Source organism: Nuphar pumila, unplaced genomic scaffold, assembly GCF_984573655.1.
Source record: "Nuphar pumila unplaced genomic scaffold, dmNupPumi1.hap1.1 HAP1_SCAFFOLD_199, whole genome shotgun sequence".
Taxonomy (NCBI): domain Eukaryota; kingdom Viridiplantae; phylum Streptophyta; class Magnoliopsida; order Nymphaeales; family Nymphaeaceae; genus Nuphar; species Nuphar pumila.
The window spans coordinates 14,992-33,409 of NW_028323211.1; the positions used below are offsets into that span (position 1 = coordinate 14,992).

Genomic DNA, 18,418 nt, shown 5'->3' on the forward strand with positions numbered 1-18,418 from the left:
GCTCGCGTGACGCCTCTGCCCACTGAGTAGTGGACTGATATCTGACCTGCGTCGAGGTGTCTTAGAATGTCAGAGCGCAGCCTCTAGATACACCCTGTCGGATGTGACAAGGCGTGAAAGGCGGTCTCACAGCACGATGGCAACAGCTTGCACCCAAGCCACCTGCAACGTTCACTTTTCAGACACAAGGGGCAGCAAGCTTGTTTGCGAGCCAGCAGATGGATGTGCGTGCCTTGAGGTTTTGGAGCGTATCCGGGACCTTGAAGCTGCTGATGGTGACGTGCTTCAAACGCATCAACCCCTCCTCAGACATTGCCGAAAGGACGTAGTCCAGCTCATGCTGGGGGGGTCCATCAAGCGCCTTCAAGTGAAGGGAAGAAACACTTTGCAGCCGTGGAAACAATCGTTTGAGGCAGTTCATGTGCACCTTGCTGCTTGCGAGCGCGGCCAGGCAGGCGTATAGAGCATCAGTGCCGGCGCTGGTCAGCTGTCCTCTGCCAATCCTCAGTACACATGCGATGGCGTCGAAAAGCTGGTCCATCGTTTGTGGACTAGCCTCCACGTAAAACCCTGATTTGAGGACGTATGATTTGAGTACAGGCTTTGAGAGTGTCCCCTGTTCTGGACAAGCTGACTGCGTGTCGGCGTCAAGGTTCAACCCTGAAAGGCCTGGCATCAGGGGCTCTTCGGACTGTTTTGGCAAGCCAAGCAGCAGCCGCGACAAATTATCTCTCTTACCCTCTTCTATTTGCATATCTGCAATTGCCAGGCTCAGAGCGGCCATGAGATGGCTCAGATGGACGCAAGGGATCGATATTTGGCCCTCCCCCAGCTGAGCTGACACGTTGGAACGGAGCTCTGAAAATCGCTGCACCTCCATCATGGAACCCCCAACAGCAGCCATGCAGATCTGCCAGAGCTCCTCGTCACTGCATTTTCTGGACAGAGACTTCTTGCACAAACCAGTATGCACAAGGCGGTAATCAATTGCGTCCCTTAGGGTGCTGCATACTTGGCGTAGGCGCCCAAGCACTCGAACATGACGTGATTGCAAAATTGGAACTAGAATATCCATTGTCTGCGCCAGAACAGCCATCGGAATACTCGACTCGCCTGTGGTTGTCATTGCAAGCGCAAGTGCCAATACGATGAACTCAGCTCTGTGTGAGAATACGCGACAGACGAGCGACGGACTCTTTGCGTCGTAGTGATAGAGCATCTGCAATGTCAAGTGCAATCTGTGCTGAACTCATCCAAGTTAGAGTGTTCTCGGTGCCGCAACCGCGCCAAGCACCATTCGTCCTATTTTACTGGAAGATTGCAGCCTGACGGTGCCGTCCAAGGGTTGCACACGAACGTTGCCCACTGCAATTCCGCCCGTCCACTACTGATCCAATGAGACGCTCAGTAGTGATAATCATTGAACTAGTTACGATGTTGACGCATGGTGAACAAACTTTCGCAGCATGATGCACCAAGTGTTTTCAAAACTACCTCACAGTGATAAGCTTGTTTGTGCAATGATGATGTATTCTTTTACATCATGTACATGCAGTTCCACACAAGGTTTGAAAACTGTACGGCGATAGAAAAGCTAGCTGAGCATGCAGGCCACACTTTTGCAGGGCTAGCAACAGGAGGAACTTTCAACAAGCACCGACACGTCATCTAGTCCAGGGGTCGGTCCTTGTCAAGAACATCAAGACACAGAATAGATAACCAGCTGCTCAGCAACACATGAGTTGATTGTCAAAAATGTCATCACTGTGAGCAGGGGCAATATGGACTTGGAAAATTGCTGTCAATTAGCTGTTTGCTCGCGCAGTCCGCTCAACATTCAAAAACGAAAATCTAAGTTCAACGACATGATCATGATGATGATGTATCTTGTTAGCTTGGTGACTACTTCCCGCCATTATCCATGGGATGTCATGATGGTGTATCTTCTTACAGCACTACCGCATCCAAGCAAATCCATCATGCAATAGGCATTCCATGTGATGACAGAAATGAAGTCTGGGGCCCTGTGAACTTGTGCTGTATCAAAGCACTTTGACCCACCACAAATCAGCAAGTACAGACCTGGTGTGCAAGGTGTTGACAATTGAGAGATTGGACAGACTAGTTACAATTCAAGTCAACTTATTCAATATAAATACGATTCATCCTCACTCACTGTGATCATGAGATCAAGGACACTATACACACAATAAGCACCTCAGTGCCCCCAGGGGCAATCAGAAGTACCTTCATGAAGTTCGCACTGAGAGTAGGAAGGCAGGAAGTATTCTATGAGGGCCTCCTAGGGCGCTGGCATAGATACGGTATAGCTATCTATCTGTGCGCGGATAGGATGACCGTGCACAGAGGATGAATGAACAACGACACAAAACTTCAGTTTCATGCATGTACTCGACCTATACATACATGAGAACTTTCGTTCTTCAACACTCCCCATATGTAAGGGCGAGTGAGCCAGGCAACACTACAACATCAAGACCTAGTTCCTCGAGCAGCATGGTCAGGGGCAGTGGCATAGACCAGAGGCGTAGCTCATCAGTGGACAGAAAATGCAGCAAGTATTCCGTCTTCGCATGGGGGCATGGTCGTAACCAGAGGCATGGCCCACAACGGACAAACAGGACAACACAACGTTTGCCCCGAGCGACTCGGAACGGACATACAATCGACCCGAATACGGATACCTGATAGAAGGAGCACTCAGGTAGTCCTCACCATGACATGCAGCTCCTCAGAGCAAAGATCCTAAAGGTCTGAGTCCTAAGCTACTAACATGTTGCTGAAACTTTGCCACAGGAAGAGGCTTAGTGAACACATCTGCAACATTGTCTGCAGTAGGAACAAACTCAAACTTTATTTCATTCAGTAGTACTCGATCCCGAGCAAAGTGATGTATGATATCAATATGCTTAGAGCGATGAGTACTCATGGGGTTTTTAAGCAGGGCCAAGGCAGCCATGTTATCACCTAGCATGAGCACCGGGCCAGTGATGGGCTCCCCAATGTCAGGTAAGAGCTTTCGGAGCCAAAGGGCTTCGCGTCCCCCTGCTCCGGCTGCTTGATATTCAGCTTCAGTGGTAGATAACGCTACTGTAGGTTGCAATTTGCTTTGCCATGAAATAGCAGCACCATGCAACAAAAAGACAATGCCAGTAGTACTGCGACGGGACTCTTTGTCTCCGCCATGATCAGAATCAGTGTAACCTATCAAACCAGTACTAGTACCAAACGTTAAAGCCAAGTCCATTGTGCCAGACAGATATCGAAGGAGCTTGATACCAGCAGACCAATGCGAGGTATCAGGCTTCTTGAGGTATCGTGCCAAATGACTGACTGCTTGAGCAATATCAGGACGTGTGCAATTGGCAAGATGCATGAGCTATGTTGTTGGCCGGGTATCCGCGAGCCGAAAATATACCCGTCGCGGGTAACCCGCGAGCTTCGCACCCGCGCGGGTGCACCCGCAAACTGCCCTTTCCGCGCGAGCGTCTGGCATATGGCGCGAAATATTCAAATCGTAATTTGAAATGTGTTGGACGACCCGACATTGGCTGAACAACATATGCAAAGGCGTTAAAGCAGTTTGCTTGTAGTTCGAACAATATTTGGAAACATGAGTACCCTTAATTCGTTCATGGTGCGGTCGGACCCTGATCGCGTGACCAAGCGAGTGCGTACTGATGATGTCGTTGATCTAGGCGATGACTTGGAGTCCCCTGAAACTGCTGCATCTGCCAGTGATACGTCAAAGATTGTGCAGCCAAAGGGCTCTGAATGGAAATATTGGAAAGTGTCGAGCTTGAGCAAGAAAGGCTATTACGACGCCAAGTGTACCCTGTGCGGCCTGGTGCGCAAACAGATCAACGCCAAGACTGCAGTCCACCACTTCACGGGTGGGCACGGCATCTCAAAGTGTCCATCGGGAGGTCCGGCTACAAAGTTCTATGCGCAATCGTCAGCGAGCATGGCCTTCACCAAACTGCTCAACCCGCATCGCACACTTGACGCAGACACAGCAATTGCCAGCTTCTTCTTCGGGCATGCCGTTTCGATGCGGCTTGTTGACACACCGGAATTCAAGGAGATGTGCGCTGCGCTCGCTCTGTCTGGCTCTGACTATGTGCCACCGGGTCGCTGGAAACTGGCGAACTCACTGCTCGACAAACTCTACGACAAGACTGAGCTCGACTGTGCAGCAGTGACGAACTGTTTGCGCGACTTTGGTGGAACTATCTGCGCAGACGGCTACACCGACAAGTCCAAGTGGAACATGTACAACGCTATGCTGTGCACTCCACTTGGGCATGTCTTCAAGAAGCTCATGGTGTCTGGACCCCAGAAGAAGGACGCAGTCTGGCTTTGCGACCAGCTATCGACAGTCATTGAAGAGGTGGGACCGAACATGATTGTCTCTGTGATCATGGACAATGCGCCCGTGTGCAAAGCGGCTGGCGAGGCCATCATGAAGAAGTACCCACACATAACTGCTCATGGCTGCACGGCACATGCACTGGATTTGGTGATGAAGGATGCTTGCAAGCACACGTGGGCTGCCAATCTGATCAAGCAGTGCAAGGAGGCTGTGGTACGGGTCCTGGGTCGCACGGTACCCTACAAGGTATTCAAAGACCACAGTAAGCTCACGCTCCTGCTGCCTGCTAAGACTCGCTTTGCCAGCAACCTCATCATGCTCACGCGCTATGTCCAAGTTCGTGATGCCCTGAAGACTGCTGTGCTGACTGCTGCGTGGAAAGAGTACATTCTTTCCCTCTCCAACACGAAAGACAAGATCAAGCCTGACCAGCCCTCTGAACGCGAGCGTGCTAAGGCCATCGTGAAAGTGATCGAGAACAATGAACTTGCTGAGGACATTGAAGTGCTAGTTGAGCTGTTGACGCCAGTGCTGATTGTGCTTCGCTTGATGGACTGTGATGCACCATGCATTGGTGATGTGTACCCTGCCATGCACAAGTTGGAGGAAGACATCGAGGCTGCTGAAGTAGAGCCTGATGTTGAGGATTTCCAGCAGGGACTGGCGAAGATCATCAGAGATCGCTGGCAGTTTTTGCACAGTCCCTTGCATGCTGCTGCATATGCACTCAACCCCAAGCACTGGCATCTCATCGGTGACATCGCATGCATCAGTGAGGTCATGGATGGCTTGAAAAAGACGCTGCGCAAATTGACAGTGGACCTTGCGTCTGCTACTGCTGCTCTCAATGAGTTTCATACCCTGTATGCTGCTCAGGCTGGCTCCTTCGGTGACGAGTTCGCACTCGCGTCTGTCAGCTCGTATCTGCCCCACATCTGGTGGAAGGCTTTTGGATTGTCAGCAACCGTACTCACCGTGTGACATGCGAATCACAGCTCGCATCTCAGCCTCCTCACCGTGCGAGCGCAACTGGCGCGACGTGGAGCATATCATGGGCAACAAGCGCACCCTGCTCGGTACTGAGAAGCTGGAGAAAATGCTTTTCTGCTATGCCGACTCGCGCATTGCTGCTCGCATCGGTGAGAAGACAGTTGCGATGCTAGAGGCATCTGAGGCTGAGTGGATCAACAAGCTGTGCACTTCTGACGCTGACGACGCAGAGGATGTTGAATCTGATGATGAGGAGGAGTCTGTAGAGCATGTGTGGGATGTCTAGTGTAATACCTCTAAACTTGTCATCGTTTGCCCTGTTATTGCACGCAGTGTTGTATGAATCATCAACCCTGTCGCGATTTCCGTCATGCCGCTCCAACAACTAAACCAAATCAAACGCCGAGTAACAAGCAACGGTTGTACTGTATTCATTGAGTTGCATGCTATTGGGGGCACCTCTGGGCAACGCCCCCAGTAGCTCGCTCGCGTCGAGCCGTACAGGCTGGCTCGCGGACAACACTTCCTGAAACTGGCGGGTTACCCGCGAGCCGAAAATACACCCGCAGCGGGTAACCCGCAGGCCTCGCACCCGGTCGGATACCCGGACCCGCCCCACAACTTAGCACTCATGCAGCATGAGTGACCCAATAAGGGAGGGATATAATTCAATTTGCTCAGGATCAAGTGGGCTGCCTTCCACAGGGGTGGTAAGGGGCAGAGACACTGGCGAGCATCCTGACATATTGAAATCATCAAGAAGCTTCTCAATATAAGGCTTCTGATGCAAAGACAAAGTTCGTTGGATACGATTGCGACAGATCTGAATACCGAGGAAGTCAGCCGGCTCCCCAAGGTCCCGCGCTTCAAACATTGCTTTGACAAGCTCAAGTACTTGGTTCACCTCTTCCAGACTTTTCCCCGCAATAAGGCAGTCATCAACATAAATCAAGGCTAAAACTGTTCCATCAGGACCCAACTTCAAGAAGAGAGCAGGATCTCCTTCAGAACAGACAAAGCCTTTGGATAGTAACTTCTCTTTAAGGGTCTGGTGCCATGCTCGTGGTGACTGCTTGAGCCCGTAAATAGATTTATGGAGCAAGCATGCAGTTCCTGAAGGTGCCTTAGAACCGGGAGGATGACGCATGTACACCTCCTCTTCTAAGACGCCATTCGGGAACGCTGTCTTTATGTCAATTTGACGCACTTGTAAATCTAAATTTGCAACCATAGCACAAAATGCTCTTAGAGTAGCATACTTGGAAACAGGTGCGTAAGTGTCACCATAATCAACTCCTGGCACTTGAGTGAAACCCTGTGCTACCAGGCGTGCCTTGTAATCGGCATTACGCTTACGTTCTAAAACAAATCTGCAACCAATGGTCCGTTTGCCAGCAGGTAACGGCACTACGGACCAGCAAGCATGCTCCTTAAGGGAACTCATTTCTTTGTCAATAGCTTGTTGTTGTTGCCACAAATGCCCGTCTGGTCGAGACAATGCTTCAGAGACAGTTTTGGGGTCAGGGTAAAACCCAATCACCTTTGCACTGCCAGCATAGTGCCCACATGCTCTACGTACATGCGCACGATTCACAGGATCTGATTGAGGCAATTCTGCCACTCCCCCTGCTAACAGATTCTGGGGCTCGGGCAACTCAGGTAGGGCATCAGCATCGTCACCCAATTCGGAGTTGTCACCGGCTACATCTGCTTCTTCGTCAATTGCAGCAAGGCTTGGTGTCCAACTAGCAGTAGGCTCAAAGTCCATAGGCGGAAGCGAAGGTGAGGGCAACTCCACTGGGGCAGACGCCAAAGACGGCGGGACAGGCTGCTGGACTGATTCTTCGGCATGGTATTGCCGGTCCGGGGACCCAGTGGAGTCGTCCTCGACCTCCACTTCCACCGGCACCGACAATACAGCAAAATTATCTTGAAACACGTCGCAAGAGATCAGTAATTTGTTGTCCACCACTATATGATAATTAGTAGAGTTGGTTGGAGGAGCCAACCCAACAAAAACGCCTTTGCGTGCCTTCTCAGAAAGTTTGTGCCTGGCGGACATGGGCACATGTACCCAAGCTGGGCATCCAAATACATGAAACAAAGCCAAGTTAGGACGTATGCCCGTGAAGCGCTCATATGGCGATAATGCTTGCCCACTAGCCAGCACAGCATTACGAACATCATTGGAATACCTTAACGCTTATCCCCAATACGAGGCTGGCAGCCCAGATTCAGACAACATCGTGCGAGTGCGCTCAGCAATTGTTCTATTCAGGCGCTCAGCCTTGCCATTCTGTTCCGGAGTATGTCCAGCTGTTTCTTCATGATAAATGCCTTTGGAATCCAATACTCTTTCAGCGCATCATTGACATACTCCCCTCCTCTACCAGTGCGAAGCCGAAGAATGGGATGCTCGCCTTGAGAAGCCATGAGGGCCATCAAGCGTTGCAAAACAGCAGTAACATCTGATTTGTGCGAGATAAGCTCGATGCATGAGAAAGAAGAAAAATCATTCAGCAAAGTGACTACACAACGTGAGCCCTTCACTGATTGAACCCTGAATGGGCCCATGACATCAGAATGCAATCGAAAGTTAATGCGAGTAGCAGGGTCCAAACTAGCTGGGTGAGTTACCCGGTGCATTTTACCCGCCATACACGGTTCACAAACATCATCCCTAGCAGCTAAGAACTGTGCCGGCGTAACAGTGCAACCTGAGAGCAAGCCTTTGCGTTGCATCTCAGCTAAGGTGCCGAAATTTGTATGACCCAATTTGCGGTGCCACAGAACTACTGTGGATACCGACAGTGCTTTATGAGAGTTAATACCATCCCAAATATATAAGCCCTCAAATCGAGTGGCTGTAGCTACCATGACACCATCCTTACTGAAAACAATTGTAGAAGAATGAGCCGCAATGCTGCCAGAGAAACGTTGTTCTACCAAAGAAGGCAGAGACAACAAATTGCTAACCAGGTCTGGCACTAAAAGTACATTGCTTACGACATTTAGCGCATACTGGGTTTGCAAGTGCACTGTTCCCATGCCACTAGCATAAATGTCCGAACCATCAGCAAGCGTAACTGGTTGCCGTTCTCCAAAAGGTATAAAATCAAGTAGGCATTCTTTATGTCTAGTCATAGAGCATGTCGCTCCAGAGTCTAACACCCAGTCGTCACAATCAGTCTCAGGAGAATGAAACGGACCGCTGCGAGGTTTCGGGAACCCAGGGGCATATGCGGTCGGTTGGGCGCCCTGGCTTTGACAGAGCAAAATGCAGTGTCGAGCCAGGTGTCCCAGGTTGCCGCAGTGATGACAGGTGAGATGCGAATGGCTGGAAGAGGAAGGTTGATCATCCGAGACGTGGCGGGCAGGGCGAGGAGTGTGCCAGGCACGGTTGGCCTGATGAGGCACATGGCCTACCAACTGGCGATGAGCTTCTAGAGCACGAAGAGCAGCACGCAGGGAGATCATGGAGAAAGTGCTAGCCTGTAAGACCAGAGATCCAGAGGAAGCAGCATAGTGGGAATTTAAGCCCCGAATGGTGTGGGAGATGAGGGTGGGGACCGGCAATGGCGAGCCCAGGGACGCAAGATCATCACGAATTTTCTCGAGGGCATCCATAAATTCATCGATGGTCTGGTTAGGGCCTTGACGCATGGAGAGCAGGTTGTTCTGGATGACAGTTGCCTGGGGTGCAAGGGCGGCGAGGTGCTCATCACGCAGGAAATTCCAAAGACTTTGCGGATTCTGCAGGTGACGAGAAGAACGGCCCCAACGATCGGAGATGCAGAGTTGAATCATGGAGAAAGCCTTCGAGGCGTTCTCGAACTGGTCGTCATTAGGTACCTCGGGCAACGGGTTGATGACCCAGTGATGGCAACCATTGTACGTGAGACAAGCAGTCATGCAACGTTCCCACTGTGCCCAATTGGTGTCGTCCAAAACGATGCCAGGTCCATTTTTAATCGTGGCCATGGTTAAAACAAAAGGAATTTCGCACGAGAACAGACGCGAAGAAATCACCGGTGGCTAGGGGTGCGGAAAGTGAACCTCCGCGAAGTAGTGCGAAGTAGTGCGAAGTGAAGCGAAGTGATGTGAAGCGAAGCGAATAATTTACTAATTGTAGCAATGAAGCGATGTGTCGAGAAGCGAAGCGAATTGAGGTGCGCCAGCGAAGAACTTGAAGCGGTGTGCACGGACGTCACGAAGAGATTGAATGCGAACACCAGCAATTAGCTGGACCCATAACCTGTTGGAAATTGAAAGATTGGACAGACTAAGTTACAATTCAAGTCAACTTATTCAATAGAAATACGATTCATCCTCACTCACTGTGATCATGAGATCAAGGACACTATACACACAATAAGCACCTCAGTGCCCCCAGGGGCAATCAGAAGTACCTTCATGAAGTTCGCACTGAGAGTAGGAAGGCAGGAAGTATTCTATGAGGGCCTCCTAGGGCGCTGGCATAGATACGGTATAGCTATCTATATGTGCGCGGATAGGATGACCGTGCACAGAGGATGAATGAACAACGACACAGCACTTCAGTTTCACGCATGTACTCGACCTATACATACATGAGAACTTTCGTTCTTCAACACAAGGTGGTAGTATCACGAAACCGAGGATCACATGATCCGGGCAGAACGTTTGCTTGCCTAGCATTACTTAGAGTGTCATTGATTTTTTGTCAGAGCCTCTGACACGCTTGTTATATGAACCTCTGTCAGAGGTCCACATGACAAGTGCTATCATTTCAAATGACATTTGTAAGCATATATATGTGCGGATGGTATACAAAGTGATATATTACTTTGTGTCCCATCTGTAAGCTATTGGCCACATTGCATACTTTGCAGTTCATTTCATAGAAAGAACGTGGCATGCTTTTGCCCTGCATGCATCAGGGCTCACTACGCACTCAATTTGAGGCCTTCTGAAACCAACGCCATGACATACTATCGCATGAAGTCAGCGGGTTCCAACATTAGCATGTGTGCATCTTTACTTGACGGAAGCACAAAGCTTTTTTTTACACAGCTAATACACAGAGCTAGTAAAGGGCCATTATTAGAAAGCAATAAGAAAGCAATTAATGGATCGCATCAGCATCCTGTGCATAACCTTCAATGTTGATGATGATGTAGTGATGTGTTTTGTTCTGTTTTACGACAGGATATGTATCTCCTCATGTAAGCCTGTCCTCAGTGTCAGTACTGCTACCATTTGACCATCATGCCAATGTCAACGACCGGGAAGGCATGGCAAGATAACCTATTGATTTAGTTTTTCATGCTATGTCGGCCATATGCGCCTGACTCATATCTCGTTGTAATTGAGATTCTGAACTACCATGATGGAGTACTGCTAGGCCTGAGTGATGTTCTTGTTGGAGTGTTGACTCGTGTATCTATGTGCACATATGTGGACGTCTCCGTGGTATATAGTGTACATGGATCTAGACACGAACTAAGTATGACAATCAACCAACATATCTACAGGTACACAAGTCGACATTCCAACAGTTCTTTTATATGCTTTTAGATCAGAACTGCAGCAGAGACGGTCTCTTTGTGGCCTAAGTTGCTGCAACCGTTCTTCAGCCATCCAAATATCAGTCATTTGAAGAAGTACGCTTGAGTAAACTTCACTCGATAAAGCCCTAATCTGTGCACTTCCTCAAAAGGTGTGCTGCTGGCAAAAACAAGACAAGACAATCCTATCACACAGTCTGCCATGTTCCCACGTTGCCATGACAATCTGGCAGCTGATAAGCATGCCCTTTGTAATCGGCCTGATTACGTGGATGAAAGGCACTTATATGGGCGCAATTGCTCGAAAATCAGCTCCCACCTTGTCATGTCAACAAACGATCATGGCATGAATTCCAAAACAAGCTAACAAGAGCGCGGCAGTGTGTTTGACGACCTAGACCTCGACCCACGCGAGGACGCAAACTTGCGAAAGCAGCGCCCAGCAACGACACTCACCGCCGCAAATGCGACTGTTTTGAGCACTCGCCTCCAGGCCTGGGCACGGCAGTGCCCCTTTGGTGGCTCATCACCAGTGGGCTGTATGCTGGGAACATTGTCCACTGCCGTGGACAATTTGTCGTCAGGCTCATCGGCACTGACTGCTTCTCGCACTTTTGCCTGCGCAGCGTAACAGAAGGGGGTTGGGATGAGAGTTAGGCATGTTGCCTCCAGTGAATTGGTCATGCACTGGGTAGCACATACCAAAGGAGCCAACGACACGGGGCGGTGTGTGTTTGCATCGGCGACCTCTTCAGGCGAAGCGGGTCCCATGCGCTGTGTGCAAGGCCGAATCTGCGGCATGTCCTGTCCCACCGAATGTGTGGCTGCTGGGGCCTCCAAGCTGCCGGATTCTGGTTGGCAGTTCAATCGCAGGACCACCACGCCGATGTGGTCTGCTGACTGGCGCCTCCATGCCTGGATTGCCAGCTTCTCCGCCATTTCCTTCGCCGTCGGCAACTTGCTGACGCAGTTGACCTGCAGCCAGGTGTGGGAGGTGAGGTTCCGTGTGCACAGCCTCGCAGTCAAAACCAGGTTCATGGTCATTCTCGGCATGTGCTGTGTGTCCTAGTGGTTTGACATTCGGACGAACGATCAACAGTCCTGCCAATGAATGGCAGCGTTCAAGAATGTGCGGCCATGCGTGGAGTTCCGGCGACCACAGTTGTTTATACTCTCACCATTTAATTACTGTAAAGAGAGGCTGAGGCCTCTATCTCACCGTGCAAGTCATGTCAGCTCATCTCAGCATTGGTAGTATTGTGGGGGTGCTCACCGCCTCTTGGTTGCTCATGACATCCCAGATGCCGTCACTGGCCAGGATGACGAAGCGGTCGTTAAGCTGAATGCGGTGTTCGACGACTTCCGCATCCGCCAGCACAATCTCCTTGAGCTCCCTGTCCCCCAAGGACCGGGTCACCTCGAGGACACCGTTGACACGGTAGGTGTCCTCAGGTCCAGCAGGGGGGGAGATTGTGCCGCCAATCCGTCTGATCCGCTCTTGCTCTTCCTCGGAGCTGGCCTTATGGTCCGTAGTCAGAGCGTGAGCCACCAGTTTGCCGTCTGCATAGCCGCACGGTATGTTAAAGCCTCATGGTGTTGATATGCCCAGATTAACTTCATGCGTGGCATATGCAGCAGGCGATACCATGAGATGTCGCAGAGCCAGTGAATTATGCCGTCTTGCAGTGTACCGAACAATTCTGAAAATGGTCGGTGCCATCTGAAGGGGTATTCCACCTTCATACATGATGGAAGCACCCCCTCCCCCTGGATAAAGTTCCTTCGAGGAGCAGACGTATGCTGCTTATGCACATGCACCCGGCAGGAATTGCAACCCAATGCAGTGCACACGATCAGCAGTCTTGTGTCTGCGAACACTTCATGCCTTCTCATACACTGTGCGAGCTAGTTTGAGGCTCAAGACCGAGTTCCTCAGAGCCTGCGGCATTCCTTGTGCTGCTCAGGGCCTATTCAGGACAGCTTGTTTCTGCTCCAAATGCTCCGTCAGCGACAGATGCAGCGATGCTGGCAAGTATCTTCGCACCTGTTTCAGCTGAGCACAACACTGCTCGGGAATCTCCAACGTGACCGATATACAAGGTCTCGTCAGCATGGACGAGCACCGTTGCTGTCGTCCCGCTGGCGTCCTCGGAATCTGTGCCGTGCCAGCTGTTGTCGGCCTCCTGAAATCCTTGAACTGCATACGTGTACGCCACCTATCACTCGGGTCTTCAGGTCCACGTCCCACACCTGACATCGGGACAGTATTGAGAAGACAGACGAGTAATGTAAGCAGGGTTGCCTCGAGTTCAGAGACAGCGCATTGAGGTGCGCGACAACTTGGGGGTGGGCAGCGTTACTGTTCCAACCCAAGGGATGTAATGAAACTTACTTAGAAAATTCACAGACTGTATCACGGGAAATTCTGTAAATGATCCTATTTTATATTCCTGGCATGCGCCCCTAGAGGCAGTCACAAGTGGCGTACTTGCGGCGCAACGTCTTATTGTTGATTATGTACACGAGTTGGATTTCATAGGTAAACACCACAGCTACACCACATCATAAAAAACACCACATAGGCGACAACATTGAAACGGCACTGCATAGCCGGCTCTCCGCATCATGTCTGCACAACGCATAGTGCATAACGTGTGTCAGGGTTGAAACTGTCGAGAATGACCTGTTGGCAGAAGCCCCACCGCGACATTCCCGAACAATTGCACAACATCAATATTATCAATAATGTCTGATATTTTCTTTTCTTTCCACGGCACCTGGTATCTGGCCACATGCTACGAAAAGGGTCGTGTAGCTTCGCGGTGGCAAGCGCTGTAGCAGCTCACGGAAACACTGCCAAACAGGTAATGTAACGAGCATATACGGGGTATGAAGCATACCTAGAGACTTTGATATGTTCTCCTGTCCGTTGCACCATGCCGAGATCAAGCATTCAGGCAGCATCTGCGCCATGGTGCTTGCACATCCTTGGCCTCCGTGCCCGTCCAATACACCATACACAGTTGCCAGCCTGCTCATGGAAGTGAAATCACAAACAAAGTGATAGTCTTCCATTGGCACATGCACTCGTCGCCCCTGCGACAAGCAGTACCCATACTCCGAGCCCACACTTGCACCTCCTCCAAGTGCACAAATACCTTCCTGTTCTTCGAAACAGGAAGGTTTGCTGAACTTAAATCTACTCATTTTTTTAGGTGATTCTTTGATGACCAACTGTAAAAGAACTATTGTGTGACTACGGAGGAGAGCCCTTTCGATGTTCGTAAGAGGCGAAACGGTCAAGAAGAGGAGACACCAGCAGACTGTGATGGCGTCAATCTCATCATCGGATTGATAATGCTGCTGGGCGCTGACGCCATCACAACAACGTGAGCCAGGGCCTGGCCCAGGCATTGCGAGTTTCTCAGCACATGCTCCCTTTTGGCGGGATGAGTCACCCTGGATGACTGCAGGGCCGTCCAACTGTAAAACGTTTGCATATCGTTACGACAATCACGCCTTTTTAATGTTATGATCAAGCTTTTATTTCGGTGAACTTTGACTCAAGTCTCTATGGTGCGGGATGTGAGACCTCATTCAGGTTTCCGCGGGATCCGCACAGCAACGATAGGGGTTGCCAAAGAAAAGGGGTAGTTGAGGTTGCAAAAGTCACATTCGGAGCCCGTGTGCGCAGAAGCATGTAACATGCTTTCAAGGTTCCTGGATAGGTGGGTATGTTACGTTCAGCCTTGGGGCAGACTTGGCTCTGGCGGTCACGGACCCCAACTGTACCACCCACCTGGGAGACATGAAGATGCTAACTGGAACATGGTTTGATTTGCGGCTTGTCTACCCTTACAGCTTGAAAACAAATGACCCAGTCTTTCCTTGGTAGATTCAAGTGCCTGAAGCAGTTGGTGCGAGACTGGCAAAGATTGCTGTTGTGCCAAAGTAGATGAGGTGTTTTATGGAGCCGCTCTGCCTAGAGTCTAGGCTAGACATGGGAAAGTGCATCTCATAGCTAGAGATAGATAGCATCAAGGCGATTCAACCAGTGCCCACCAGGTACCAGGAGCTTATGTGTCAGGAATGGCGCTGAAAGTTGCTTTGACAACCTTGGCAACATCGTGATGGGATAGTGCGGAACCTCGGTGGCGCAGTCACGAAAGTTTGCATAGGCAGTGCGCAAGACTTTCAACATTGAAGACTACTTGCAGGTGATACTGAGGCCTGGACTTGAATTCACTCAGTTCCAGAATCGTGCACCCATGATAAAATGTTATCATGAAAACTGCCCAAAATGATGCAAAGGACTACCATGATGCCAGAGCCATGTTTGCCTGCGCAGTGACAATTCCCATACATGTGTAGGTCATGGTGCATCATGTGATGATGAGCACGAATTTTTCATCGACATGAGGATGGAAAAACCTGTGAAGGCCGAGCATCCTCGTCTTTATGCCATGAGCCAACTCCTGCTTTTTCCTAACGCATAATGTGCAAGGTGAGGCCGGAAATTCACATGTCTCATAGAGACAAATCCGATGCACAGTTGATGCCACTACGACGAATACTACAGAACGTGAAACACTGCAAATCCTTACACCCACTTCATTCCACGTGTCCTCTGCCTGAACAGCTTGGCCATCACCCATCATAACCGATGCAGATTGAAATCGTTACTTATCACTTATACTGCACAGTCTACAAGCCCGCATGGCAGAGAACATCTTACTATCTGGCAAGGAAACCCACAATTCACAAATATCCCGCCGTGCCGAAACCAAGCGATCATGCTCCGTCAAAATGTGGACATAAGCACCGGATGTCCATATCACAACACCATGTTTGCCCACGGCGCAAGTGTCCAGGGATGCACGTACAGAAACCATGGCACCAATCAGGTTGCACGTATTAATCAATGCTGACTGATCACATCTGGGGCGGTTGGCCGTGTTCTGCATGTATGCACACCAAGAAGCGTGAATCTCGGGCTGTACTGCTGCGTACTTCAGTTGCCCGTTGGCGATAGACGCTTTCACACTTTGCATCACACTTTGATGACTGAAGCTTCTCACAGACTTCAACTTGCCAGACAAACGCCTGCGAAGGTGCACGCAAGGTCAGCCCTGGCCTCGCATAGGACCCTGTGTGACCCGTGTGTGGGCTACACCATGAAATAAATGGTTCCTTCATCAGGAACCACGCCATGTCCTTGCAGGCGTGCAATACACTGATAGGGGCGTGCCTGAAAGGCTCGTCATACTTGACAGGCGATGGCGAGAAGCCAAAGAACCTAGCATGTTGATATTACAGAAAACCAATGACGAGGCCTCCCGGGTCCACCTCTAAGCTATTGGAGTGACCTGGTGAGAAGAATTGATCCTGTATGCTTGGGCAGGCAGGCAAGCAAAAAGGCAGGCTAGTGTGGCTTGTCCTGGAGTGAGATGCAAACCTGCAAGCTGTGGAGGCAGAGCGCAGTGCTGCAGCAGCAGTCAAGGACTTGCTCGGTTTGATTGGCGCTTTCAACAGGAGTGTCTTGTCATAAACTTTGCTGGCCAGCGCCAAGTCGCTCCTGAATGTGTGGCTACTGGTGGCAAACAGCTTAAAAAGCACCTCTTCGATTGTGCTGGGGCAGCTGGAAGCGCCTAGATGTACTGAGAAGTGAAGCGAAAAACCTTCTGGGAAGTTCTTCGACGAAAGAGGCGCGTAAAGCTGCTCATCTGCACGGCAACAGTTGCTTATCAATCGGGCAAACCCTATGTCGCAATCCGTGTTCAAAGGTGTAATACAGAGGGTAGGAACAAGCATCAAACAGGTAATCCGTGTTTAACAGACTACGTGCATTGGACAACGGCAAAGCAAATGATGTGTAATCAGTGGTTTTGTTCACCAGACGAGACACACCAGGTATTGCCAAAGGTATGGCGACATCCACAAAATTCAAGCTGGTGTCTGTCCGTCGCTGTGCATCAGCTACCTCCGATAATGGAACTTCTTGAGGCGCAGGAGGCAAGGTCGTCTTTGGCTTCTTCGTATACGCTTTGTCCAAAGCATTGAGTCGCCTCTTCTTTGCGGCAGAGCGTGATGCTCCGCCAGGCTTGCTTATCGGTGATTTCACGTCCATGTTTATCAAACAAGTTGTGTGAAGGGTTGCTGCGTGACCTGATGAGAGCTGCGTTATAACATCTACCACATCAGAAAAGACGCAAGGGCGTGCTGCGGAAGCATCCACCACATCAAAAAAGGTTCAATCGTCGTTCCTTCTTCGTCGTGTGTGGCCACCTGCAAGCTGTACGTCCAATGCAGCTAACCGGCACGATGGCGGGACCATAAGTAGACCTGGCTTATTTTTGTTATCACAAGCCCCGAATAGGCTTGAATATCTGGCAATTCGGTGGCGGGATCTGCAATGTTTTTGAAACGCGCAACCGCGCATCTCTGCAGGGACAGGTAGCGCTTCTCAACATGAACAGAGGCACCAAGCGAGTTACGCCACTCATAAGCATGAGTATTACTGTCCTATAGGGAGGTTTTATCAGGAAGCCCTTTAGTGTGCCCATTCTGTAGCATTTTGTAATATACTTCCAGTCATGTCAGAGTCAGACTTGTTCCAAGAGCTGAAAGGCTCGAAGCCTTTCTTCGTCATGGCTGGGCCAAATGTTATCCAAAGCGAAGAACACATTATGAACATGTGCCGCCAAATCAAGTCTGTTACTGACAGTCTGGGAATCAAGCTCATCTTCAAAAGCTCATTCGACAAGGCAAACCGCACCAGCGCAGCATCTTTTCGTGGACCAGGAATGGAGGAAGGTCTTCGCATTCTACAGAAAGTCAAAGATACATTCGGAGTTCCCATTGTGACAGACATTCACGAGCCTTACCAGGCCGAAGACATTGCAAAGGTCGCCGATATCATCCAAATCCCAGCTTTCCTGTGTCGCCAGACCGACCTTGTGGTCGCTGCCGCCAAGACTGGAAAGATCATCAACATCAAGAAGGGTCAGATGTGTGCGTCCTCAGTTATGCGAAACACAGCCGAGAAATGCAGGAAAGCTGGCAATCCCAACGTGATGGTCTGTGAGCGTGGCACCATGTTTGGATACACCGACCTGGTTGTGGATCCCAGAAACCTTGTGTGGATGCGTGATGCTGGCTGCCCCGTCGTTGCAGACATCACGCACTCGCTGCAGCAGCCAGCTGGACAAGCTATCGGCTCAGGAGGTGTTGCTAGTGGAGGCCTCCGGGAGCTCATTCCCACCATCGCTCGCACATGTGTTGCTGTTGGCATAGACGGAATTTTCATGGAAGTACATGATGACCCCAACAGCTCACCTGTCGATGGACCCACTCAGTGGCCACTGAAGCACTTCCGGAAGCTGCTTGTTGAGCTGATTGAGATTGCAAATGCAACCAAAGGCAAGGAGGATTTCCAAATTGACCTCTCCCCCACTGGAGAAGATTTTGACCCCGAGGCTCTTCGATGAAC

At 50.3% G+C, this 18,418-nt stretch overlaps 2 protein-coding genes and 1 pseudogene across 2 annotated transcripts; 2 read left to right on the forward strand and 1 right to left on the reverse strand.

Annotated features, from left to right (window-relative positions):
- Positions 1 to 3,634: 3,634 nt before the first annotated feature.
- On the forward strand, positions 3,635 to 5,374 carry LOC149810836 (uncharacterized). Its single transcript, XM_089994106.1, has one exon. It carries the CDS (start codon positions 3,635 to 3,637, stop codon positions 5,372 to 5,374), a length of 1,740 nt encoding a protein of 579 aa, XP_089850232.1.
- Positions 5,375 to 12,166: 6,792 nt separating this feature from the next.
- Positions 12,167 to 14,343, reverse strand: LOC149810837 (putative protein phosphatase 2C 32). The gene is made up of 2 exons (XM_089994107.1): positions 13,830 to 14,343; positions 12,167 to 12,489 (listed from the first exon to the last, which is right to left on the reverse strand). The coding sequence occupies exons 1-2, from the start codon at positions 14,341 to 14,343 to the stop codon at positions 12,167 to 12,169; spliced, it is 837 nt and encodes a 278-aa protein (XP_089850233.1).
- Positions 14,344 to 17,522: 3,179 nt separating this feature from the next.
- LOC149810838 (2-dehydro-3-deoxyphosphooctonate aldolase 2 pseudogene) lies at positions 17,523 to 18,416 on the forward strand (annotated as a pseudogene).
- The last annotated feature ends 2 nt before the right edge of the window (positions 18,417 to 18,418 follow it).

Excerpts from the sequence above, each read along its gene's own strand:
- LOC149810837 (XM_089994107.1), bottom strand. The coding sequence starts at position 14,343 with ATGCCTGGGCCAGGCCCTGGCTCACGTTGTTGTGATGGCGTCAGCGCC. Across the intron at positions 12,490-13,829 it reads GAACATATCAAAGTCTCTAG|ACGGCAAACTGGTGGCTCAC; the intron begins GTATGCTTCATA and ends GCGGCTATGCAG.
- LOC149810836 (XM_089994106.1), top strand. The coding sequence starts at position 3,635 with ATGAGTACCCTTAATTCGTTCATGGTGCGGTCGGACCCTGATCGCGTG.